General features: G+C 40.3%; 3 protein-coding genes across 3 annotated transcripts; 2 read left to right on the top strand and 1 right to left on the bottom strand.

The window, feature by feature from the left end:
* Positions 1 to 653: 653 nt before the first annotated feature.
* LOC131347092 (antigen peptide transporter 2-like) lies at positions 654 to 5,685 on the top strand. The gene is made up of 11 exons (XM_058380959.1): positions 654 to 1,760; positions 1,843 to 1,957; positions 2,138 to 2,268; positions 2,390 to 2,595; positions 3,060 to 3,257; positions 3,368 to 3,496; positions 3,589 to 3,777; positions 4,032 to 4,205; positions 4,285 to 4,444; positions 4,663 to 4,799; positions 4,881 to 5,685. The coding sequence occupies exons 1-11, from the start codon at positions 1,271 to 1,273 to the stop codon at positions 5,097 to 5,099; spliced, it is 2,148 nt and encodes a 715-aa protein (XP_058236942.1). The 5' UTR covers positions 654 to 1,270; the 3' UTR covers positions 5,100 to 5,685.
* Positions 5,686 to 9,521: 3,836 nt separating this feature from the next.
* LOC131346451 (CCN family member 1-like) lies at positions 9,522 to 17,641 on the top strand. Its single transcript, XM_058379885.1, has 5 exons — positions 9,522 to 9,811; positions 10,231 to 10,444; positions 12,602 to 12,964; positions 13,929 to 14,110; positions 15,263 to 17,641. Exons 1-5 carry the CDS (start codon positions 9,761 to 9,763, stop codon positions 15,566 to 15,568), a joined length of 1,116 nt encoding a protein of 371 aa, XP_058235868.1. The 5' UTR covers positions 9,522 to 9,760; the 3' UTR covers positions 15,569 to 17,641.
* Positions 17,642 to 18,238: 597 nt separating this feature from the next.
* ddx39aa (DEAD (Asp-Glu-Ala-Asp) box polypeptide 39Aa) lies at positions 18,239 to 24,167 on the bottom strand. Its single transcript, XM_058381233.1, has 10 exons — positions 24,045 to 24,167; positions 23,124 to 23,336; positions 22,900 to 23,027; positions 22,120 to 22,396; positions 21,693 to 21,811; positions 20,472 to 20,603; positions 20,118 to 20,227; positions 19,884 to 20,028; positions 19,004 to 19,151; positions 18,239 to 18,496 (listed from the first exon to the last, which is right to left on the bottom strand). Exons 2-10 carry the CDS (start codon positions 23,329 to 23,331, stop codon positions 18,480 to 18,482), a joined length of 1,284 nt encoding a protein of 427 aa, XP_058237216.1. The 5' UTR covers positions 23,332 to 23,336; positions 24,045 to 24,167; the 3' UTR covers positions 18,239 to 18,479.
* Positions 24,168 to 24,740: the final 573 nt, after the last annotated feature.

Below are 24,740 nucleotides of genomic sequence, written 5' to 3'. Positions count from 1 at the left end.
TATCTCAGGTACTGATTTATTTATTTTTTTGATCGTCCAAGTGTAAAGAATACAGAATAAAATGTGAGGCGCACATCTGGGTTTTAACTTAAGTTACTAAGTCTGTGTGAAGCTTGAGTTTCACAAGTTTGTGTCCACATGGATTTCCTCCAGGTTCTCTGGTGTCCTCCAGAAAAAGTGGATTGACCTGGATATTAGTTAAGGTGTGTGTGAATGTGTGTGTGCACATAATGCGCTATAATGTACTTGTGTTGCCTTCAGGATGTTACACTCCCACTCAGTGTTCCTGTGAGATGCCCTGGTTCACACAAAAACACTACCACTTACTATAGATGAAAAAAATTTAAGGAAAGAATTTTAAGGTTATGTGGAAACACTGATATATTTTATCAGTAAAAAGATATACTACAAGCACCTTTCTACAAAAGGTAGTACTGTTTTTTTTTCTGAAAATGCAAACATTAAATGTGCAAAAGCAGGAATTTCTTTCAGGTAAAATAATAGAAAGTCAGTCAACAAATAGCATGGCATATACTGTATTAACATACACTGATCAGGCATAACATTATGAGCCCCAGAGCGGTGTAGTGAATAACACGGATTATCTCCTCATCAGTGGATCTCCACATGAAGAAAGTTTTATGCAAAAAGATTTCTGTGCAAACAGTGCTGTCTCTGACTAGATGAAATATAACTGCTTGGAGTCAAAGTGTGCATGAAATGCATGAAAGTGTGCATTTGTTCCTTTAAGTCGACTCATCAGTTGCTAGGAAGATCTCAAATGAACAGGTTTGGCTTGGACTTCTCTCATAGCTGCAAATAGAAACCCAAGTTTTATCGCCTCCCCATGGCGAAAACCTGTTATTATTTTTCTAGCATTTATTTCTTACTTGTTAAAGCTGGGGATAGTTGAGGACACCTCATTATTCACATATACAACGGGATGCGCGTGACCGTAAATTCCACGTGACCTATATTTGATTAAAATGTGCACGTTTTTATTATTTATCCTGCCGTGCTTCTGTCTGACTTTATGGTCATCTGGAAAACCCCCTGTAAAGAAATTGAAATTGAAAGCAAAGCTTCGGTCATACTTCAGTGCAGGGAAGGATTAGGGGAAAACCTTTATTTAGACTGAATTATCTGCGGAAATACAGGCTAGATAAATCGATTAAATTTAATAAACACGAGCGATCAGTATCTGATGCGACATTAAAAAAAAGCCGCTGTGTAATATTGACACTAACGCGGCTCATATACAGGCTACAATATGTCGAAACTTTTAGTGGTTGTTCTTGCTGTGTTCACGGATTTGGCCATCGTCTATGTGCTGGACCTGGTAGGCACACACCTGAGAGGTAAAGTGGACGGTGGAGTTGACCTGGTGAGGCAGTGGACTGAGGCTGTGCTGCGATGCTCGTTGCTCTTCTCACTGTTCTGCTGGAGGGATGTGAGAGGACGGCTGATAAAGCGATGGGTGATGGCCCACTGTTTTATCACTCCTGTGTATGAAACAGGTCGCTTAACTCTGTTTGGGAACTGGCCGATGGAGAAGTTTGCTATGTGGCTGGTTGGCAGTGTGGCTGCTGCTTTGGGATGTCTGTTTTGGGAGACACTCATACCAGAGTCTAACGAGGAAAACAACAGCAAAGAGAAGAAGCAGAAAGCTCGAGTGCTCTTCATGAGAGTGATCAGGTTGTACAAACCTGACTACCTGTTTCTGACCGGGGCATCTCTGTTTCTAGCCTTAGCTGTCCTTTGTAAGTAATAATCATGTTCGAATTAAAATTGTTTGAATGAAGTGTCCATCCATGCTCAGGTGAGATGTTCTTGTGGTTTCAGGTGAGATGTTTATTCCACTCTACACAGGAAAGTTGATCGATATTCTGCAGACTAAGTACAGCTGGGATGAATTTCTTTCAGCAATACTATTAATGACGTTTTTCTCCTTTGGAAGGTCAGTAAATGACATGATGTTGTGGATTCTTCAACACTAGCGCTAGAATTAATATTCATCACCACAGCCACTTTTCCTAACTGTATCCTAACCAGTGCTTTATTTCAGTGAAAGACTAGTATGTTACTTGGATGAAAATTATGCTATTAATAGACTTAAATGTTTTCTCTCCATCCTCAGTTCTTTCAGCGCAGGTTGTCGAGGAGGCCTGTTCATGTGTGCAATCGGCAGATTTATTTGTAGAGTGAAGCATCAGCTCTTCAGCTGCCTACTTAAGCAGGAAATTGGCTTCTTTGAGACTACAAAGCCAGGTAAGCTTTTATGAATTGCCATCATGGTTTAGCATGCTAACCCACAATTATTTTGTTCTTCACTTAAGTGAAATGGCCATAATTAGAATATAACAGTTGGTACCCTACATTTACTCACCAGGTGACATCACAAGCAGACTGTCCACAGACACTACTCTCATGGCCCGAGCTGTAGCCCTTAATGTGAACGTCCTTCTGCGAACTCTGATTAAGACCGTGGGGATGTTGTACCTGATGTTTAGTCTCTCCTGGAAGCTCACTGTACTGACTCTGATGGAGACGCCTTTAACTGGACTACTACAGAACATCTACGACACACACTACCAGGTGCTGACCAAATAGTCTAAAGATATAACTTTATATAGAAATAGTTTAAGATATAACCTTTCTCCATGTATGGATCCATTACCTTACAAGATTAAATGGTCTGGTCCATGCTTGTGAATTATACTATGTTTGTATAATGTGAATTATACTAGTCCAACACACAAACAGACCCAAAGCAGAGGTGTCTCCATCTCACTGCTCCCTAATTTGCTTCTGAGCTCAGTCTGTGTTGAGTTTTGATGATTCTTTGTGTTATCTGGTTCTACGGTTTCTTCCCAGCCCCTAATACATGCAAGTGGGTACGGTAAATTGCACTTAGGTGTGTATATGTCTACACAGTGCCCTTGGATGGACTGGTGTATTCTCTGCTGTTCCTATAATAAATTGTACATGCACTGTGACCCTGAACAGGGGAAGGCACTTACTGAAGATGAATGAATAAAAATCTTTTATTCCTTCTTTAGAAACTCTCAAAGGAGGTGCAGGACTCCATAGCAAGAGCAAATGATGCTGCAGGAGAGGCTGTGTCAGGCATCAGGACCATAAAGAGCTTTAACGCAGAGCAGAGTGAGAAGAGTCGCTATGATGAGCGGCTGATGGACACGTATAATATAAAGTCTCGGAGGCACACAGTGAGAATAGTCTACCTGCTGGTGAGGAGGGTGAGTATGAAATGAGGCTTTCTTATTTTTTTCCTTCTTCAAAGCTAATTTTCAGGGGGTTTGTAGACTACAAATTGTAGTTCATGTGTGTTTGTGTATATTATTCACAGCTTACAGAACTGGGAGCAAAGTTGGCTATGTTATACTATGGTCGGCTGTTTGTGACATATGGACAGATGACCATGGGAAATCTGGTCTCGTTCATCCTCTACCAGACAAGTCTTGCCCAAAACATTAGGGTATGTCCACATTTGAAATAGAAAGGCTTAAAGAAAGTCTGACCTGTAGATAAAGTGCTCAACAAAATATAATAATGTGTTATATATTTCAGACTTTGATTTACATATTTGGAGATATGCTGAACTCTGTGAGTGCCTCCGGGAAGGTCTTTGAGTACCTGGACCGCAAACCTGAAGTGAGCACAGATGGGACCCTGGAGGCAGAGGAACTGAAGGGACACATCAGCTTCCAGAACGTCACTTTCACATATCCAACACGTCCAGACCAAATTGTGCTGAAGGTGCTTATTACAACATGACAGCTATAATTAATAATTTAATTCTTATTCTTAATATTTTTTTATATAATTTAATTTATAATTTAAGTTCACAACTCTTAGAACATATACAAGTACATATTAATTAAATGGAAAAAACTTGTTTAAAGCTAACCTGGCCTTCTTGTTAGTTTTCTTTAAATTGAAGTTGAAGCAACACACTGGGATCTGGGAAAATATAGATTTAATGAATTACCTTATACATGTACTTCATTCAGGACTTCAATTTGGAGCTGAAGCCCGGTAAAATGATTGCCCTGGTGGGGAATTCCGGTGGTGGGAAAAGCACCACTGTTAGTCTGCTGCAGAGGTTTTACCAGCCACAGCATGGACAGATCCTGCTAGATGGACAGCCTCTGCAGAACTACCAGCACAAATACCTGCACAGCAAGGTAATGCCAGACATCTATTATAAGATCCAAAGTTTGCATAGGTCACAGAGATAGCATTGATAATTATCATCTTATGCAGATTGTTGCAGTGGGTCAGGAGCCTGTTCTGTTCTCCGGTACCATACGGGACAATATCACTTACGGATTGCCAGATTGTTCACTCGAGAGGATCGAGGAGGCAGCACGCAAAGCCAATGCACATGAATTCATCTGTCAGTTACAGAAAGGTTATGACACAGGTATGATTCACTTGAACAGACTTTGAATTTACAGTTTGTATAAACAGTACACCAGATAGCAGATGTGTTACATAACTTGTATATGTACGATCATCTTTGTCTTTACTGATGTCAGGATGTCTTAAAATAAGCTTATAACTTCACGATTATGACATGTCATGTTTAATTGTAGTCACGATCACATGAACTCAGTTGCTGTATGTCACCTTGTTTCTCAGATGTTGGAGAACGAGGAAGTCTTCTTGGTAGCAGTCAGAAGCAGCGCATTGCGATTGCCCGAGCTCTAATCAGACAGCCGCAGGTTATATTACTGGATGAGATCACAAGCTTTCTGGATGCTAAGAGTGAACAAATGGTACACATGCACACACATACACACATAAATACAGAATGGATCTAGAATCACTCTAACAACAAGCTTTAAATGCCCACTCAGATCCAACAAGCCCTGGCCAACTGCCCCAACCAGACCTTACTGGTGATTGCACACAGACTGAAGACCATTGAGAAGGCGGACCAGATTATTGTGATTGACCAGGGGATGATTTTGGAGCAAGGCAGCCACCAGGAACTCATGGAGAAGAAGGGCCATTACTACAAACTGAAAGAGAAACTCTTTACTGAAAATAACAGTAACAACAATAATTCCAGTTAATGTGAAAGAAAAAGACCTGCAAAGAAGTGTATTGAAACATAGAAACTTGACACATCATCAGTCTGGAATACAACTATAAGTATACACTGATCAAGAATAACATTATGTGCACAAAACATTAGAAGCAGTATCCTTTAAGGGCCCATAGAGGCCCCGCCTTGCAACTTACAGGACTTAAAGGATCTGCTGCTAACATCTTGGTGCCAGATACCACAGCACACCTTCAGGGATCTAGTGGAGTCCATGCCTCAATGCGTCAGAACTGTATTGGGGGACCAGCACAATATTAGGCAGGTGGTCATAATGTTATGCCTGGTTAGTGTACATTGCAAGAGATATTATTGACAATCTACGTCTTTTCACTTTAGGTGTTAAACTGTTGCTATTTAACCATTTGCATTTCTGTATGCAATATTATTGTATTTGTACAGTAATATTTTTGTTGTGAAACTATTAGTGGTATTATTAAAATTATTGTTGTACTGTTATTGTCATAATATTATTATTGTAATGTAATAGTATCTGCCAAATATCTGTGTATATGTAATAGTATCTGTCAAACTGGCCACTGTAAAAAAAAACAAAAACATGAGAAATACATGAAAAATGAACTACACTTTGTCATTTTTATTCTGCAAGAAACAATCCAACTAGCAATAGCATATAGACAGAAATGTGCTATACATATTAAATACACAAATTAATACATAAATAATGAATCATTTATTACTAATGACAGTATTAACATTTCTGCTCTTCTTGTAAAATAATAATATGGTGTTTTGAAGCTTGGTCTCCTGCTAGTCTGGGTCATTGGTATATCAGTTACTTTAACTGATCCCGGATAGGAATGACGCTGGTTGTGTCTGGTATTTCAAGTTACTTTTTAGAAGCAGCATTCTGGCTTAAAGATGAACTCCAAAGCAGCTTAATCAGCAAATATTTTACTACTTAGATTTACTCTTAGTGCTTCTGTCTTGTGGTGTGGTTGCATAATGACAGTAATGAATAGTCTGGGACACAAGCCAGCTCTGGTATATCATGTGACCTTTCAGAAACAGGTTGGGAAACTTGCTTGTAACGACTTTTTGGCGGCTTTGGTGTTGTGGTAGCCATTTTGTAAGGCAATCAGATTGTCTTTGGCACCAACAAAATGGTTGAGAATGGTTGAGAATCAGAACAGGAACCAAAACGATGGTAAACAAAAGAAAGTTTTAAAGTCCATATCTAGTTGTAAAGTGCTGTAAGTATCAAAGTCCATAACTTGAATTTCATCTAGTGTAATTCACAGTGCAAATGTGGGGTGATGTGATTTTTGATTGCCGAGATGTTTGTGGGAAAGTCCCTGACAGTGAAAGTGTTCATCTCTCTATCTCGGTCACATCATTTGACCACACCCTAATGACAACCAAATGGAGAAAGGGAGGGGAAGAAAGAGCTGGCTACAGTGCATTGTAAAACCTGTCCTTCTTCACAAGAATGTTTTAATGTTCACCTTATTGTTCTATGTACTTGCTGTTTACAAGTTATATATTATTTTTCTTACTTTCGATCAAGTCAGTAGGTCTTAGTCTTGTTCACAAACATCATTCATCTTCCTACATTAGAACCCAACATACATATGTCCAAACTCCTTACAATGTGTTATTCTAATCTATAAGTTTGCTGTGAAAATTATGACTGGTTAACCGAAGAACTATAGAAGTGTATTGGGTTTTGGAGACTCCAACAGAACCAATACCAAAACAAAATGGTTGAATAAAAAAAAAAAGTTTAAAGCTCAGTTTTGGCAGAAAAGTTTTTGGTGCTAATCAGTGAATCTGCGTTCATATAGTTCTCTGCTGCCATCTTTTGGTTAATTCAAGATGTACACATGCACGTGAACACCGACAGTACAGTTCACTCTGAAGGTATCACAGCCACCATTGGAAGGAGTCTTTGAGACATGAGAAATATAGAGGCTATACTACAAGATACAAACCACTTCTCAGCAGTAAGGAGGTCAGATGAGCCACAAATGCTCTAGAACCATGATTAGCCTCTACTAAAGTAATGGAAAGTGCACAGTAATATGATGCAAAACAAGCAAGCTCTAAGTCAATTACCAGACCTTAAACCAATTGAGTATATATTTTCTCCTACTGAAGAGGAAGAAATTCCTCAGAAGAAACAACAACTAAAAGGAGCTGTGGTACAAATCAGGAGTGTCACAAAAGAGAAGTGCATCAGTTTATTGATATCAGTATCTGATTATTAGATTAGATTAGATTAGATTAGATTAGATTAGATTAGATTAGATTAGATTAGATTAGATTAGATTAGATTAGATTCAACTTTATTGTCACTGCACATGTGGGTACAAGGCAACGAAATACAGTTAGCATCTAACCAGAAGTGCATTTTCGCTTTGCAAATAATTAGCATATATAATCAGTATATAAATAATAAATAATTTGCATAAATAAACAATATATAAAAATCTATAAATAATTTGCATATATAAACAGTATATATACAGTATACAGAGGGAGGTAAATACATTGAGCGCAAATGAGCAATTGATTATAGGTGGTGCAATAAAGAAGGTATTGTATACCATGAAAATAATTAAATATGTAAACAGTATTCAGAGAAGGAGTTATGTACAATGAGTGCAATGATTTAGATGTATGCAGTGAGGAAGATATTGTATAACATGATAAATAATTTGCATATGTAAACTGTACACAGAAAGGGTTATATACAGAAAAGGTTATATACACTGATAATAATGTGTTCAGTCAATGTGTGTGTGATCGAGTGGAGGCAAAGAAACAGCTGTGGGGAAAAAGCTGTTCCTAAACCTGCTTGTCTTGGTCAGGAGGCTCCTGTAGCGCCTCCCAGAAGGCAGGAGGGCAAAGAGCCTATGGGCAGGATGAGAGAAGTCCTTTATGATTTTGCGTGCTCTGCTGAGACGAAATCTCCTCATCATGGCACCATCATGGCATCCCACCTGGGTGGGATATATTAGGCAGCAAGTGAACATTTTTTCCTCAAAGTTGATGTGTTAGAAGCAGGAAAAATGGAACAGAGTAAGGATTTGAGCGAGTTTGACGAAGGGCCAAATTGTGATGGCTAGACCACTGGATCAGAGCATCTCCAAAACTGCAGCTCTTGTGGAGGTGTTCCCGGTCTGCAGTGGTCAGTATCTATCAAAAGTGGTCCAAGGAAGGAACAGTGGTGAACTGGTGACAGGGTCATGGGCGGTCAAGGCTCATTGATGCACGTGGGGAGTGAAGGCTGACCCGTGTGATCCGATCCAACAGACGAGCTACTGTTGCTCAAATTGCTGAAGAAGTTAATGATGGTTCTGATAGAAAGGTGTCAGAATACACAGTGCATCACAGTTTGTTGCGTGTGGGGCTGCATAGCCACAGATCAGATAGTCATCTGTTCTATGTGTAGACTTTTGCTCACCTATATATAAAGAAATGAAAGCTGAAATTGCTTTGATGTCCAACATCTTTGTGTATAGGAAAAACAAAAGAATTGGCTTTGCAGTTCTGAAACTTTCTGAGGTGACAGTATAGGAGGATAAATGATGAAGCCTCGACAAGGCAACACCAGATGAACAGAAGGACAGGCTTTATCTTTAGAACTCCTCTAACCTCTTTCATTTCCTTTCAGGAGTTTAATTTCCTCTCCTCTCAGTAACAGCCACCATCCCTGAGCCAATGTTTTGCCATTGCAAAACCTTTAAGGTCTTCAGCTATGTGCTTGGAATGTATTCGGTCTCACATATATTTTGGTTCTCGGCTCTCTGTCTGTAGTGTGCCAGCAGTGCCAGGGTGGAGCTCAAACTCCCTTTAAAACAACAAGCACAGCTCAGTCATGGAGCACCTGCTCTGACCTCTCTCTCTCTCTCCTTCCTTCTCTCTCTCTCTCTCTCTCTCTCTCAAACTCTCTCTCCCTCCTTCTCTCTCTCTCTCCTTCTCTCTCTCCTTCTCTCTCTCTCTCTCTCTCCCTCCTTCTCTCTCTCTCTCTCTCTCTCTCTCTCTCTCTCCTTCTCTCTCTCTCTCTCTCTCTCCCCCTCATGCACATTTACTGTGTTTACATTTCCTAAAGTCTAACACAGGCAGCTGAGTATATTTATGTTGGGTTCTTGCTGTGCAGGAATGCACCAGGAAAGGCACTTAAAAGCCGTGGTAATATTTTAATACAGACCAGAAAAATAAACATGGCTCTACGTGGCCCTGCTCAAAGCACAGACTAATTATGATTTTATGAATGACTGTATTCATCCATGGCCACGCCCCTTACCGCTTCACAGAGTCACACCCCACCCCTTTGGAATGCACGGGCCCGAAGCCCGAACATAATTGGCCGGATATATGGAGGTGGGCGGAGCTTGAGCGGGCCACGCGAGGTTGGCATAAATATAGTCTGCGCTATAGCGCACGGAGATTTACACAGACTCAAATTCAAAGGAATACCAAGGCACGTGCGTTTTATTTGTTTTGCTGCGTTTTTCTTTTCTTTTATTAATTCTTTTGACGTCTGCGCTTTTTCTTAAAAGTATGTCCTTTGCATTCTTTGGCTATTTATACACTTAATAGAGCCTCTTGGCGCAAAGGTTCATATTTGGATGATTGTTGTCATTGTGTGAACTTCAGTTTGGAATAATGAAGAAATTCACCTGTGTGGCTCTTTTAGCCTTTGCATCAGCTTGCATGGTAAGTTTTTATACACATCTTGTGATACACAAGTCTGTTCAGTTTCATTGTTATGTACAAAGGCTGGCTTTCATCCAGTGTAAAATCACACACAATTAAGTGCAAATGATTATTATGTTCCTTGGTTGATGATAGTTAAAAGTAGCTGGAAGTTTTCAGTCCAGTCCTCTAGTTTGTTTGGCTTGTTTTGCTGCTCTGCTTGTTTTCTTGCTCCAATTTTTTCTTTCAAACGACCTCAGCTCTTGATTACTTGTTGAAAGCTGTGGACTATGTGTCTTTGTGCTTGTGTGAAATGCAGTCTGAATCACAAATATCCAAAATATTTGACATCCATTCACATAATTTAAGTTATCGATCACCAATTTATCACCAATTTCCCAAGTGTTGCTTCAATCCAGTGATTTTAATCTGACTCCCAGGTTGACGCCAGTTGCCCAGCTGCGTGTGAATGCCCCTCCATGCCCCCGATGTGCCCAGCTGGTGTGAGCTTGGTGTTTGATAGTTGTGGGTGCTGTAAAGTGTGTGCTGCTCAACTCAACCAGGACTGCAATGCTCACAAGCCCTGTGACCACCATAAGGGTTTGGAATGTAATTACGGCAATGATGTGATGCTGGGAAGAGGAATATGTCGAGGTGAGTAAAGTAAAAGTGTGAACATTTGTGCGTGTGTTTATGTAAATGTCTGTTGTAGTAACAGAGAAGCATTATGTTCTGAAGCTTTTTTTAGAGCTGGGATATTTTTATTTGCTTTGGTCAGACGTGTTTTGAACAGGTTACACTAGGACAAATTACGACCCGGTGTTATTTTTATCTTCATACCTTCGAACCCATCATAAATATACACGCCAACAGAAGTTGCATAGCTGTTATTACCGTCATGGTGACCCAGTAGTCCTAATTTCCTGTTGAAGATTCAAGTCCAAATGAAAAAAAGAAGCACAGCAACAGAGCCTAGATGGACACTGAAGATATTTGGAAGCTGCTGATGATCTTTTTTTATCAGGTCCCACCAGAGATGGACGGAAATGGAACTGCATTCTGGACAAGTTGGTGATGCCAGTCTACGCTATGAATAGGCACCTTTTGATCACAGAGCAGATATTATATCTCTCTCTTTCCACCTCTTGTCACCCTCGCCCAGCTTTTCCATGACATTTGACCTTTTACTAACCCCCGACCCCTGCTTTGGACTTGTTTTTCCGCCACGGCAGTTGTGGTGTAGTGACTGTGACTAAGACTGCTGCCATGTTTGCCTGTTGTTTTAGGAAGGACGAAGCCAACTGCTGTCATCTGAACCTTGGGGAACAAATCATTAACATTTCAGAACATGGAATTGTTGATTGTATAGAACACAGAAATAGCTATGCTAACATCATCAGAAACACATTGGTACGTGTAACAAAAGTGGGTTATTAGAGTCATAAGAAGATTTTTGTCCCTTGAGGCCTTGCTTTGATGGCTTGAAGGTGTCAAGTCTTAAATAGCTTATAATAACTTATTCTTACAAGCTTTGGATTATATTGAAGACGTGTTGATGTTGCATTGGCATGAGCAGAGGGAGCCTCTTTACAGAAAGTTCTCACTCCAAAGTGCTAACATAAAGTTGCCTGATGATGCAACCAAGTAACAGGGTGGTGTGATGCTGCCCGGTACAAAAAGAACACCTTCCTGAAATTATTTTTCAGTAAAATTTGCAAATTATGTCAGCTTTATTGACTCATGAACATCACGTGATACTTTTACTTGTTACGTTTAATGTTGTGTTGTCGGCAAAATACACTATATTTTTGGGACACCCGTCAAAATCACTGAATTCAGGTGTTTGTTTTTCAGGGGTTGGGCTTTGGCCCCTTAGTTCCAGTGAAAGGAACTCTTAATGCTTCAGCTTCATACTAAGACATTTTAGACAATGTCATGCTCCCAACTTTGTGGGAACAGTTTGGGGATGACCCCTTCCTGTTCCAACATGACTGCACACCAGTGCACAAAGCAAGGTCCATAAAGACATGGATGAGGGAGTTTGGTGTGGAGGAACTTCACAGAGTCCTGACCTCAACCTGATAGAACACCTTTGGGATGAATTAGAGCGGAGACTGTGAGTCAGACCTTCTCGTCCAACATCAGTGCCTGACCTCACAAATGTACTTCTAGAAGAATGGTCAAAAATTCCCATAAACACACTCTTAAACCCTGTGGAAAGCCTTCCCAGAAGAGTTGAAGCTGTTATAGCTGCAAAGGACGAGTCAACGCCACGTTACATTCATGTGCATGTAAAGGCAGACGTCCTAGATTTGACCTGGCTCACAGTCTCCGCTCTAATTCATCCCAAAGGTGTTCTAGATTTGGAATTCTATGATATGGAGGGGTGTCCCAAAACCATTGCCAATATAGTGTAGGTTGGTTTCTTTTATCACTTATGTAATAGCTAACATCATTTTACAAAGAAACTGCAAAGCTTGCCTACCACAAAGTTCTGAAACTGGAGAATCCCTCTAAAAATGCTAAATAAATCACTCCTAACTCAATAATTATGCACAGATTTAATGTTTATTCAGTGTCCACTATGCACATCCTGGGGTACTCTCTTACAAAAGAAATGATATTAATTAATATATAATATTAATGGGCACAATTGGAATTTCTGTTCAGTGTGAAATTATTCTCCATCTTCTGATCAATCCGAATCACTGTGGTTTAAGTGACAATAATATCCAACACTAGTCATGATTCCAGCATATGTTCTGCTTCCTTTATAACTAAATCTTCACCCATTTGACTTTTTCTGTTTAGCCAAACTGGAGGGCCGGAGCTGTGAGTACAATGGAAAAATGTACCAGAACGGTGAGAGCTTCCGTATGGGCTGCAAACACCAGTGTACCTGTATAGATGGAGCTGTGGGTTGTGCTCCTTTGTGTACCACCAGCCTGCCCCTATCATCACCCTCCTGCCCCTACCCTCGACTGGTGCGGGTGCCTGGCCAATGCTGCTTTAGTGTTGACTGCCACAAAGGGGCAATAGCGCCTCTGATGCCACCATGGAAAACGAAGCAGCAGGCCAATGGTCCCCTAGACAAGAGCGGGAACGTGCTGGGGAACGAGTTATGGGAGAAGAGGAACGGATGGGAAGACGATCACGGATATAAACACTTACCAAGTAAGAGGCTGGATTATGTCCTGCACACTTTCTGTGAATGCATGCATGCACGAATATACCTCACTGCAGTTTTTGCAAAACAGAAATATTAATTGAATTATTTTTTGTTCTAATTTTGCTCGACAAGCTGCTACTCTACAATATGTAGCTCTGTTTTCTATGATTTGTATTTATGTGAATTCCTTCTTCAGTCCACATACCGAGAAGTTATTCCTTTTCCACACCAGGACCACAACTTTCCTTTTCCTCCCATTATAAACCCTCACAGTAAAAAATTGAACCAGGAACCTGTCAAGGAAAGTGACAAGTTGAAACATTCACATTATTTGACGCCCAGCCCAAGAAGCAGATCACTTTCACACATGGACCAGACCACCCCTGAATTCACTCGAAGCAAACCTCAGACTGCTGTTTTCAGGTGGACCAGAGCTCCATTTTATGGACCACACCCAGGCTAAAAACAGCTTTTTACGCTTGACCAAATGTTCCAAACTCTGTGAAAACAACCAAGACGTGCTTTTGCTTCTGTAATTCTATTACATTGTCTAGTAACTGACCTTACACTCTTATACCGTTTATACTCCTAAACAGCTTAAAGAAGCAATCTTTGCAGAGTTTGTAGAAACAGAGGCTTGCTCTTTTATAAAAGGTTTTAAGAGTGACCCCTTTAAAAAGCCACAATCACACCCACTGAGCACTAACTGACCACAGCCATCTATGGACGTCCAATTCTGGGCTAGGTTCAAAGATATTATTATTGTCCTTTTCTGTTCTATTCTGTTTTTCCTTTGCATAACAATGAGTCAAGAGTGAAGTTTCACTACATGCAAATAAGTTGTGATCTGTATGTGTTTGGTAATTTACTGGTGACTGGCATTCACCAGCATGCCATACATGTACATATACAAAGAAAATCAGCCTGTAATGTTTTAACAAAACTTTATTTTCCTCTTCTCCATCTCAGACCCATGGGCCAGTGCTCAGTCCCGATGTGTGGTCCAGACGACTGATTGGTCTCCGTGTTCAAGTAGTTGTGGAATGGGGGTGTCTTCTCGAGTAACCAACGACAACGCTCAATGCAAGCTGGAGAGAGAGACCCGTCTGTGCAACATACGACCCTGCAGCCCGCTGGCTTCTCTTCCTAAGGTATTTTATCATATCCTACCAACCTGAGGCTAATCCCTTACAGAACAATCACATGATATTACAGTGCAAATTATAACACGTGTGCGTTTTAGATATCAGACGTAGGGAATCTTTTGTGTGTTGTGCATGTTTTGTTATTTTTCTAAACTTTGTGTTTTTATTTTTTACCTGATTTTCTCACATAATTCATTTACTGTTATTTCTCAGATGTGATTTTTCTTTTCTTTTCTTTTTTTTCCACTGGCTGTCATATAATGTTTTGTTAACTTAGTGAAAAGGACCATCACGAATTTTAAGATAATTACACAATGCTTATAAAACTTAGGATCTCATGTGAAACTACATATCACCACTCGATGTAGATACACTATATTTTGCCAGATGTTTTGGGACACCCCTCTAAATCATTGAATTCAGGGGTTGTTGTGTTGATAGAACACCTTTGGGATGAATTAGAGCGGAGACTGTGAGACAGACCTTCTCGGCCTGCATCAGTAACCTCACAAATGTGCTTCTAGAGGGATGGTCAATAATTCCCATAAACACACTGCTAAACCTTGTGGAAAGCCTTCCCAGGAGAGTTGAAGCTGTTATAGCTGTAAAGTAACAACTCCATATTACATTCATGTGCATGTAAAGGCAGATGTTTTGGCCTGGCTCGCAGTCTCCGCTCAAATTCATCCCGAAGGTGTTCTATCAGGTTGAGGTCAGGACTCTGTGAAGTTCCTCCACACCAAACTCACTCATCCATGTCTTTAGGGACCTTGCTTTGTGCACTGGTGTGCAGTCATGTTGGAACAGGAATCCCAAAACTGTTCCCACAAAGTTGGGAGCATGAAATTGTCCAAAATGTCTTGGTATGAAGCTGAAGCATTAAGAGTTCCTTTCACTGGAACTAAGGGGCCGAGAAAAACAACACCTGAATTCAATGATTAGGAGGAGTGTCCCAAAACTTTTGGAAATATAGTGTATACGGAACTTAAACTGATCAAGATGAATGAACGATGAAAAAAAAAAACTGGTTTCAGTGTGTTTACATTCATCAGCTTCCATTTAGCATATTAACACATGCTTCCTTCTGTATTTCTCATTTTTTCCCCTCATACATTTTCCTCCTCTGTCCATTTCCCTCCATTTTCTGTTCCTCTACAGAAAGGGAAAAAGTGTACACGCGTGCAAAAGTCACGCAAACCTGTTCAGCTATCCTACGCGGGCTGCCATAGCGTCCAGTTTTACCAGCTGAATTACTGTGGCATGTGCACCGATGGGCGGTGCTGCGTGCCACGGCGCACTCGTACCGCTTCGGTCCCTTTCCAGTGCCCTGGCGGAGGGCGTTTCGACAAAGCAGTCATGTTCATAAACTCCTGCAAGTGTGGACAAGACTGTGGACACCTGAATGAAGCAGCCATGCCGCCTCAGAAGTGGCTTTACGGAGACACACACAAGTTCATTGACTAGATTTCTGTGAAGCTGCGAAGACTTGATGTGTTTCGTGACGACAGTGCACAGCACACCTGCACTGAAATGAGAATATTTAAGTGTAGTTTATACCACACAGAACACCGCTGACCCCAGTGAAGGCGTATACACAGATTATCGACCCGTTTTTTTTTTTTTTTTTTTTTTTTTGCTTTGCAGGTTTGGTTGAGAGTTCTGCTGGTCAGCAAGTATGAATGGATGCATCATTTTATTGCATATAGACTCACTGAGCACTTTATTAGGAACACCTGTCCACCGTCTTATTCATGCAATGCTCTAATCAGCCAGTTGTATAGCAGCAGCCCAATGTATACAATCATGATAGATACAGATTAAGAACTTCAGGTAATGTTCACGTCAAACATCGGAATGGGGAAAAAATATCTCAGTCTGTAGAGTTTATACAAAAGGGTGAGATCACATTTTTCCCATCCTGATGTGAAATGCTGATAGCTGGTATCTATGTGATTTCACATGATTGGCTGATTATATAACTGCATGAATGAGTAGGTGTATTGGTGTTCCTATTAAAGTGCTCAATAAGTTTAGTATATTTTGTAGTTTATACAAATTATGTAAGTATTCTGTAAGAAACAAAAACAAAACTTGTAAAATATTTGCACGGATTTCAACGAGCCAAGGTGATTACTGTTGTAACTTTTTGTGTGAAATGATTAGTGAAGATTAGACAATTTGATTAAGAAAAAGAAGACAAAGTGACAAAAAGGTCATTAAGGAAGGAATGAAAAGCACCAGGGTGTGCTGTTGTGAAAAAATAATCATTGACAGGGTGGTGTGATACTGCCTGACATGAAAGGGAGTTACTTTTACCCCAAAGTTATCACTTAAGTTATAGAAGCCTCTCTACTTTTCCTGTCTGGTTGATGTAAGAAATCATGTTACTAAGAAATCAGAAAGCTACACGATATTGGCAAAAGTTTCGGGACGTCTGCCTTTACATGCAAATGAATGTAATATGGAGTTGGCCCGCCCTCTGCAGCTATAACAGCTTCAACTCTTCTGGGAAGGCTTTCCACAAGGTTTATAGGAATTTTTGACCATTCATCTAGAAGCGCATTTGTGAGGTCAGGCACTGATGTTGGACGAGAAGGTCTGGCTCACAGTCTCCACTCTAATTCATCCCAAAGGTGTTCTATCAGGTCGAGGTCAGGACTCTGTGAAGTTCCTCCACACCAAACTCGCTCATCCATGTCTTTATGGACCTTGCTTTGTGCACTGGTGTGCCGTCATGTTGGAACAGGAAGGGGTCATCCCCAAACTGTTCCCACAAAGTTGGGAGCATGAAATTGTCCAAAATGTCTTAGTATGCTGAAGCATTAAGAGTTCCTTTCACTGGAACTAAGGGGCCGAGCCCAACCCCAGAATTCAATGATTTGGAGGTGTGTCCCAATACTTTTGCCAATATAGTGTATGTTACTAAGAACTCTTTAGCCCTGAAGAACTTCTGCTCATCATTACCATTTGATTATGTGGAGCATCTGCCAGACAAATGTCTGTGGAAGTTCTTACTGTACAAACAAAAGGAATTAGCTTTTGACCGATCAGATTAGATCATACAACAGTGCTGTGGAATCATTTCCAATGCCTAAGTTGCTTCCATTCATATACAGTAAAAGAAATTAAATATAGGTGGTGTTTCTATATCCCTGCTAATTGTAGCTACCCAGAAACAAAGTGAGTGAACTATAGACACACATCAGGAATAATTGATGAAACACAGGAGCACTCACTGCTATTTGCATGCACGATTAATATATTATCAGTTTTAAGATGTCAATTTTGCACTGATGGATCAAGAGTGATTTTGGCAAGACTGAGGCCCTATAATTGTATTTATTCATTTACTATAAATGTTAAAATTAAAATTATTTACTAGGTATTGCTCATGTTACCAGTTTTCGATTTAGGCAGCTAATGTTTCTAATATTTGTCTTATTGCACTATTACTCATGAACTCTAACTTCCGTTAATAAACCAGTATGAATGAGACATGGATCCAAAAGTTTGCTGCACAAGAGAATAAAGAATAATTATTGCCTTTCAAATGTCTTTGTTTCCCTTATTGTGGACTCTATCAACCGATCAGGCATAACATTATGAGCAGTGAGAGGGGAACAACACTAATGATCTCATCATGGCACCTGTTAGTGGGTGGGATATATTAGACAGCAAGTGAACATTTTGTCCTCAAAGTTGGTGTGTTAGAAGCAGGAAAAATGGACAAGCGTAAGGATTTGAGCGAGTTTGATGAAGGGATGGCTAGACCACTGGATCAGAGCATCTCTAAAAACTGCAGCTCTTGTGCGGTATTCCCAGTAAGCAGTGGTCAGTTTCTATCAAAAGTATCCTTTACATCCTGTAAGTCTCCTTGCAACTTACAGGACTTAAAGGAACATCTTGGTGCCAGATGCCACAGCAGACCTTAAGGGATCTAGTGGAGTCCATGCCTCGATGGGTCAGGGCTGTTTCAGCAGCAAAAAGGGGGACCAACACAATATTAGGCAGGTGGTCATAATGTTATGCCTGATCAGTGTAACTCCTCCACAGGTTCTGATTATTTATGATTTAGACATCGACAGCTCCATCTGGTGGTACAAAGAGCAAAATGCACATGAACAGACTACTCCATTGTATAAAAAAAGGTTTTAATTCTCAAACCAATGAACATCAACAATTAACAAGTGAAATTATAAAAGTACCCCCCCCCAAGACTGCAATAAAATAAACACATTTTAAGATACACATAACAGAATTCACATCAAGGTGAAAAGGGGGTCTAACATATCAAAATAAAATACGGAGACGTCTTCTCTTCAGTCATCCAAAGACGCCAAATGCACCACAATCATTACTGGATTACGAGAACAGTTCATCTGGACTGTTCAACTGCAAAAAAGACAGAAAACGCTTGCTTCAATAACAATAATAAATAGAAATTAAATATAAAAGAAATAATCTATATATGCACACAATTGTATTCAGAAGCACGAAGTAGTCAAAAAATATAAGAGAAATATAAAATGGATGATAAATAAATAAAATTAAATATATTCTATATATACACAAAATGTATAATTAGAACATATTGCACATAGTAAGATATTACACGGTTTAATTTTTTTTTTAATTGATTAATTTAATACAAAATTAAATGAATGGCCTTGGTGTTCAACAAAGCTAACATTAGATAGAATAATTCATGTCTGTTCAGGTAAATCCGAAAATTCATGGCTGCAGAAAAACGTCTACTGGACACTAAAGTGGTTCCTAGAACTACAACCCGGAACTAAAATCGGCCCAGGGGAAATAATGTGCACACCGTGTAAATTGTCTCTTAAAACATTCCTTAATCTTTGTACACATTTTTGAAGAGGAAAATTAGTGGGTTCTTACTGTATGAAGAGATGTCGATTTCCTCTGGCAGTTCAGCCACGTTCACTTCAAAGCGGTCCTGGACATCGTTGAGGATTTTGGCGTCCGTCTCGTCGGACACAAAGGTGACGGCCAAACCTTTGGTCCCAAATCGACCGGCACGGGCCACCTGGCAGGAACAGAAGGAGCCAGCTTAGTGCATAATGTAGTAATATCTACTGGAACAGACAATTACTATCTAAAAAGACATACAATTATATAAATAAATTCCAGTAGGATTTAATAGAATCTGTAAAAACCAGATGTTATTATTCATTCAGCTTAGACTGATCAGGCATAACATTATGAACACTAACAGGACGTGAACACCACTGATCATCTCATCATCGCACCTGTTAGTGGGTGAGATATTAGGCAGCAAGTGAACATTTTGTCCTCAAAATTGATGCTAGAAGAAAAATGGGCAAGAGTAAGGATTTGAGTGAGTTTGATGAAGGGCCAGATTGTGATGGCTAGACGACTGGATCAGAGCATCTCCAAAACTGTAGCTCTTGTGGGGTGTTCCCAGTCTGCAGTGGTCAGTATCCATCAAAAGTATCCTTTAGGTCCTGCAAGTTGTGAGGTGAGGCCCATGAAAGCCCCACCTCGCAACTTACAGGACTTAAAGGATCTGCTGCTAACATCTTGCTGCCAGATACCACAGCACACCTTCAGGGATCTATGAGTCCTTGTCTTGACATGTCAGGGCTGTTTTGACAGTAAAAGGGGGACTAACAATATTAGGCACGTGGTCATAATGTTATGCCTGATCATGTAGCGTCCAAAGTGTAAAATTTTCCAGCATTTGGTGTATTGGTATGTTTACTAGTAATAATATTCATAAAGCTTTGCAGATATTCACCCTGTGTAGGTAAGTGTCCGAGTCTTCAGGCATGTCGTAGTTGAAGACTATGTTTACGCGCTCGATATCCATCCCCCTGCCAAACAGGTTAGTTGCAACCAGGATCCTCCTCTGGAAATCCTTAAATTGCTGATATCGTGACAACCTGTGGTAAAAGCAACAATTACACTTAGCTAACCTTTAAAAAAAAAACCCCGACACCGGATAGAGCATGAACAGAAAGAAAAGTCTCACCTCTCCTCCTGAACCATGCCTCTGTGAATGGCGATGGCAGGGAAGTTTTGCTCCACAAGCAGCTGAGAGAGAGCGACGCAGCGTGCTACCGACTTCACAAAGATCACCACCTACACACCAACATACAGCATTTCAGAATTTTTTTGTCCAGGTTCATGTTTGGATTTGATATTTAAAAAGTCTGTAATTGACTCACAAGAGAAACATCTCAGGTGTATATTTCTACCATTGATTTTCAATCTGACTTTATTTTATTTATTTTTTTTACTATAGAATATGACTAGCTTCCGACATGCTAAACAAAATAAAGTACACAACCGTAGAAATGAATTACCACCACAACCAAACACAAACCTGGTTGAACTCCAGGACATCAAGCAGGTCAAAGAGTTTGCGATTCTTTTCGCTGTCCTTCAACTTGCAATAATACTGCTGTAGGCCGTGCAGGGTCAGCTTGGTCTCATCGTCCACAAACACCTCCATAGGCTACACAAACACACGTGCACGAAATTCATTTAAATGATTCTCATGTACTGCAAGCTCCAGAAAAGTAAACAACATTTTGTTTATTACTTTAACAGCACTACAGCCAGAGATATCCAGCTTACATAGAAATCTCTGGCAATTCCTTTAGGATTTCTCATCTTCTGTAGAACACCTGTTACAGTGAATAAGCAGGCCAAGCTGTCTATGACTGCACAATAACATTCAAAATATTAATGTAATCCAGCATCCAGACAGCTGTAAGAAAACTGAGTGGATCATTCTGTATACATCAATCAGGCATAACATTATGAACACTGAGAGGTGCCGTGAATAACACTGATGATCTCCTCATCATGGCACCTGTTAGTGGGTGGGATATATTAGGCAGCAAGTGAACATTTTGTCCTCAAAGTTAATGTGTTAGAAGCAGGAAAAATGGACAAGAGTAAGGATTTGTGCGAGTTTGATGAAGGGCCAAATTGTGATGTCTAGACCACTGGATCAGAGCATCTCTAAAACTGCAGCTCTTGTGGGGTGTTCCCGGTCTGCAGTGGTCAGTATCTATCAAAAGTGGTCATTGTGAAGTGAAGGCTGGCCCACGTGGTCCGATCTAACAGACGAGCTACAGTTGCTAAAACATGCCAATTCTGATACTAAGGTGTCCGAATACAAAAGGGACACCAAAACAATATTAGGCAAGGGGTCATAATGTCATGCCTGGTCGGTGTAAACCTATAACAAGATTTTAAAAACCTAAAATACACTGTATCAGACAGGGTAAGGAGTGAAATCTATGATAAAGCATTGAACCAGTGCGGCATACACACAACATGAGCAACATCAGGACATTACAATTATGCAATTATATAGAGCTGAAAATATTGCTAAATAAAAATCCTAGCAGACATTTTTTGGCAATGTCACAGCTATTTGAGTTATTTATAACATACTTGGAGAGAGTAATAGAACTTATTCTAGTAGTAGTTCTTATTAAAATAGTGTAGTGTGCAAAAACGCTGATTCTGCAATAATATCTGGGTGATGTACACCGAGCAAAGCCTAAGATAAGAGCAGTGTTTGGTGACTCACGTCTTGCATGAACTTGCGACAGACAGGCCGGATTTCTTTGCTGAGTGTAGCACTGAACATCATGCACTGCTTCTCATGAGGAGTCAACCTGAAGATATCCTGCACGTCCCGTCGCATGTCTTGACAGAGAGATAGATACTTTGCTCATCCAAATGGGAAATTTACAACTTACAGCAGTATCAACAAAAATAAATATTAAAAAATACCAAATACTAAAAATTTTAAGGTAAATAAAGATAAGGTTTAAGGGTCAGTGCAAAAACAGTGTTTTCAATGAGTCCTGTGCTAACCGGAGTGTAAGGTGCATAGTGTACAGTTTACTCTGGTTTGCACTGGACTCTTTCAAACTCTCAAAGCTCAATATTAGAAAGCACTGGGATATAAGAACATGCATCACTGCAATAAAGGTCTATTACTGTTGACTCACCAAGCTGCTCAAGCATCTTGTCACACTCATCCAAGACAAAGTGCTTGATGTTTTTGAGGCTGAGGGTTTTGTTCCGGACGAGGGCGAGGATACGGCCTGGTGTTCCCACCACGATGTGAGGGCAGCTCTTCTTCAGCACCTCTTCATCTTTCTTGATTGGCAGGCCTCCAAAGAACACTGAGCACTTCACGTTGGACATGTATTTGGAGAAGCGCTCGTACTCTTTGCTGATCTGGAAGGCCAGCTCACGAGTGTGGCACATGACCAGCACAGAGACCTGAGGGAAAAGAGGATGAATAGAGTGAGAGAAATGAGGCATTTACTAAATCGCAAATAACCAATTTATTTATTTTTTTAAAAAAAACTGAAGAAATTCTACCACAGAATCTTTTTTATAATTACTTAATTAAAAATTTACACCTTATCATACAAATTAACATGGACCTAAAGGACTAAACAGTGTTATCAGATCAGATGAAGGAATGCCCTGTGTAAGGATTTAGGCTTACTAGATTTCTGTGTATTGTATTTTTTAGCTGAGGCCTTTTAACAAATTAAAACCAAATGTGTGTGTCTGGCAAGGTCTGTGGGTAAATTATCACTGCGTCTAGGTTTGCACGAGCAGCTCACAATCTACAGGCTAACCATGTTATGCTATAGATTTCACTCTTCATGCAAGGTACAGGACCATCACATCATCCAATCGCTTGTTTTAAAAAGGAACACATTTACAAAAGAACTGGAGCACAAATACAGAATCTGACAACGCTCCACACTCACCTGCCCATCCACAGGCTCGATCTGCTGTAGTGTGGCAAGCACAAACACTGCCGTCTTCCCCATACCAGACTTGGCCTGACAGAGGATGTCCATGCCCAGAATGGCTTGTGGAATACATTCGTGTTGAACTGCAAAAAGCATATAACACATTTAAAATCAGAATACTGTAATGGAGTGTCAGTCAAAAATCAGGATACCGTGTATACAAAAAAAATCCTCCTGACCTTCAGAAGGATGCTCAAAGCCACAGTCGACGATGGCACGGAGCAGTTCGGGTTTCAGCAAGAAGTCTCGGAAGCCAGAGCTGTGGATGGAGACGTAGGATCCCTTCACCTCCTTCTTGCCTGGTGCGACCGCACTCTCAGGGGCTCCCTGTGGCTCCTCATCCTCCTCGTAGTCCAGGAGATCATGATCAACATCAGTCTCTGCCATGGTTCCTTAGAAACACAGACATAACGTTAGTCACTGGCAATTACACATCAGTCCACATGAGATCTAATTATAATTCATTTGTGCTCCCAAACTGACTTCATCAACTAAACTATTAAGACCGGTGCGCTAATCTCACACCTGTATGATTTATTTATAATTACCTTAACTAAATAAAAACAGCAATTTGCGTTTAGGTGGCATTTTAAAAAAAGTCATTCCCAATGGCGGGATTGAACAGCTCTCCTTGGGTAAGGTTCGCGTCCCAAATGACTCACTAATCCCTGCACGCGCACACTACATAGGGTGCGAAATAATGGCCTGTACGCACTAGGCAGTGCGCCATATGTTCAACATGCAGTCCATTTGGGATCAGGTAATGAATGAGAAGACCAGGCTCACCATTCAAAGTTTAGCGAGTTAACTACATGTTTTAACTACAAACTAGCTAAATCCCGCATAAATAATGAACGTCTCCTTGAACCATTTTCTCGAAACGAACAACAAAAACAAAAAACCCGGCAACCACAACGCTGCTAAGCACAAAGCTAGCTAACGCGCTAATTACAAAATGCGGGAGGGTTCCTTCCAGTTCTTACATAAACCACTGAGCGAGCTAGATCATTAAAAACATTCGCAATGCTGAATAACTAGACAATTCGAGCTGACTCTGCAAATAATGATAAGAAATTATTTTTTAAAAAAGCCGAATTTACCGTGTGTGTTGTTTGCAGACTGGAGCGGCTTTCTCTCCGGTGACTCTCGTGGGTAGGCCTCAACCCTTATACAATTTCCCGGAAGTTCAAAGCAACAATGTGCTCTAATACTATTGGGCAGAATCAAAGCCAATCATCGCGGCAAAACAGAGACTGGAATTTGATTGGTCTATTCAAATGTCAGTCGTAAATAAGGGCGGTACTTGACGGACATGGTGAAATCCCCCCACTTTGGATGGTAATGGTAAATTTCTGTTCAACTGATCAGTTAATAATAATAATAATAATAATAATAATAATAATAAACAATAATAACAACAACAACAATAATAACAATAACAACAACAACAACAATAATAAAAACAACAACAACAACAACAACAACAACAACAACAATAATAATAATAATAATAATAATAATAATAATAATAATAGTAATAATAATAGACCTGGGTTTGAGTCTCACTCCCTCTCACTGTGTGTGTGGAGTTTGCATGTTCTCCCCGTGCTTGGTGGGTTTCCTCCGGGTGTTCCGGTTTCCTCCCACAGTCCAAAGACATGCTTCTAGGCTGATTGGAGTCTCTAAACTGCCCGTAGTGTGTGATTGCGTGAGTGAATGAGTGTGTGTGTGTATGTCCTGCGATGGGTTGGCACTCTGTCCAGGGTGTATCCTGCCTTGATGCCTGATGATGCCTG

The sequence above is a fragment of the Hemibagrus wyckioides genome, linkage group LG26 (assembly GCF_019097595.1).
Source record: "Hemibagrus wyckioides isolate EC202008001 linkage group LG26, SWU_Hwy_1.0, whole genome shotgun sequence".
NCBI lineage: Eukaryota > Metazoa > Chordata > Actinopteri > Siluriformes > Bagridae > Hemibagrus > Hemibagrus wyckioides.
The sequence above is the reverse complement of the archived record's forward strand: the minus strand, read 5'-3'. Positions and strand labels throughout refer to the sequence as shown.

Bases quoted from the DNA above. Each gene is read 5' to 3' on its own strand.
- LOC131347092 (XM_058380959.1), top strand. From the start codon at position 1,271: ATGTCGAAACTTTTAGTGGTTGTTCTTGCTGTGTTCACGGATTTGGCC. The intron at 3,258-3,367 runs GTGAGTATGAAA...TATTATTCACAG, and splicing joins TCTACCTGCTGGTGAGGAGG to CTTACAGAACTGGGAGCAAA. The intron at 4,206-4,284 runs GTAATGCCAGAC...CATCTTATGCAG, and splicing joins ACAAATACCTGCACAGCAAG to ATTGTTGCAGTGGGTCAGGA.
- LOC131346451 (XM_058379885.1), top strand. From the start codon at position 9,761: ATGAAGAAATTCACCTGTGTGGCTCTTTTAGCCTTTGCATCAGCTTGC. The intron at 10,445-12,601 runs GTGAGTAAAGTA...TTTTCTGTTTAG, and splicing joins GGGAAGAGGAATATGTCGAG to CCAAACTGGAGGGCCGGAGC. The intron at 14,111-15,262 runs GTATTTTATCAT...GTTCCTCTACAG, and splicing joins CGCTGGCTTCTCTTCCTAAG to AAAGGGAAAAAGTGTACACG.
- ddx39aa (XM_058381233.1), bottom strand. From the start codon at position 23,331: ATGGCAGAGACTGATGTTGATCATGATCTCCTGGACTACGAGGAGGAT. The intron at 21,812-22,119 runs GTGAGTCAACAG...CTCTCTGTCAAG, and splicing joins CAAGATGCTTGAGCAGCTTG to ACATGCGACGGGACGTGCAG. The intron at 19,152-19,883 runs GTGAATATCTGC...TGTTCCTGCCAG, and splicing joins CGGACACTTACCTACACAGG to GTGGCCCGTGCCGGTCGATT.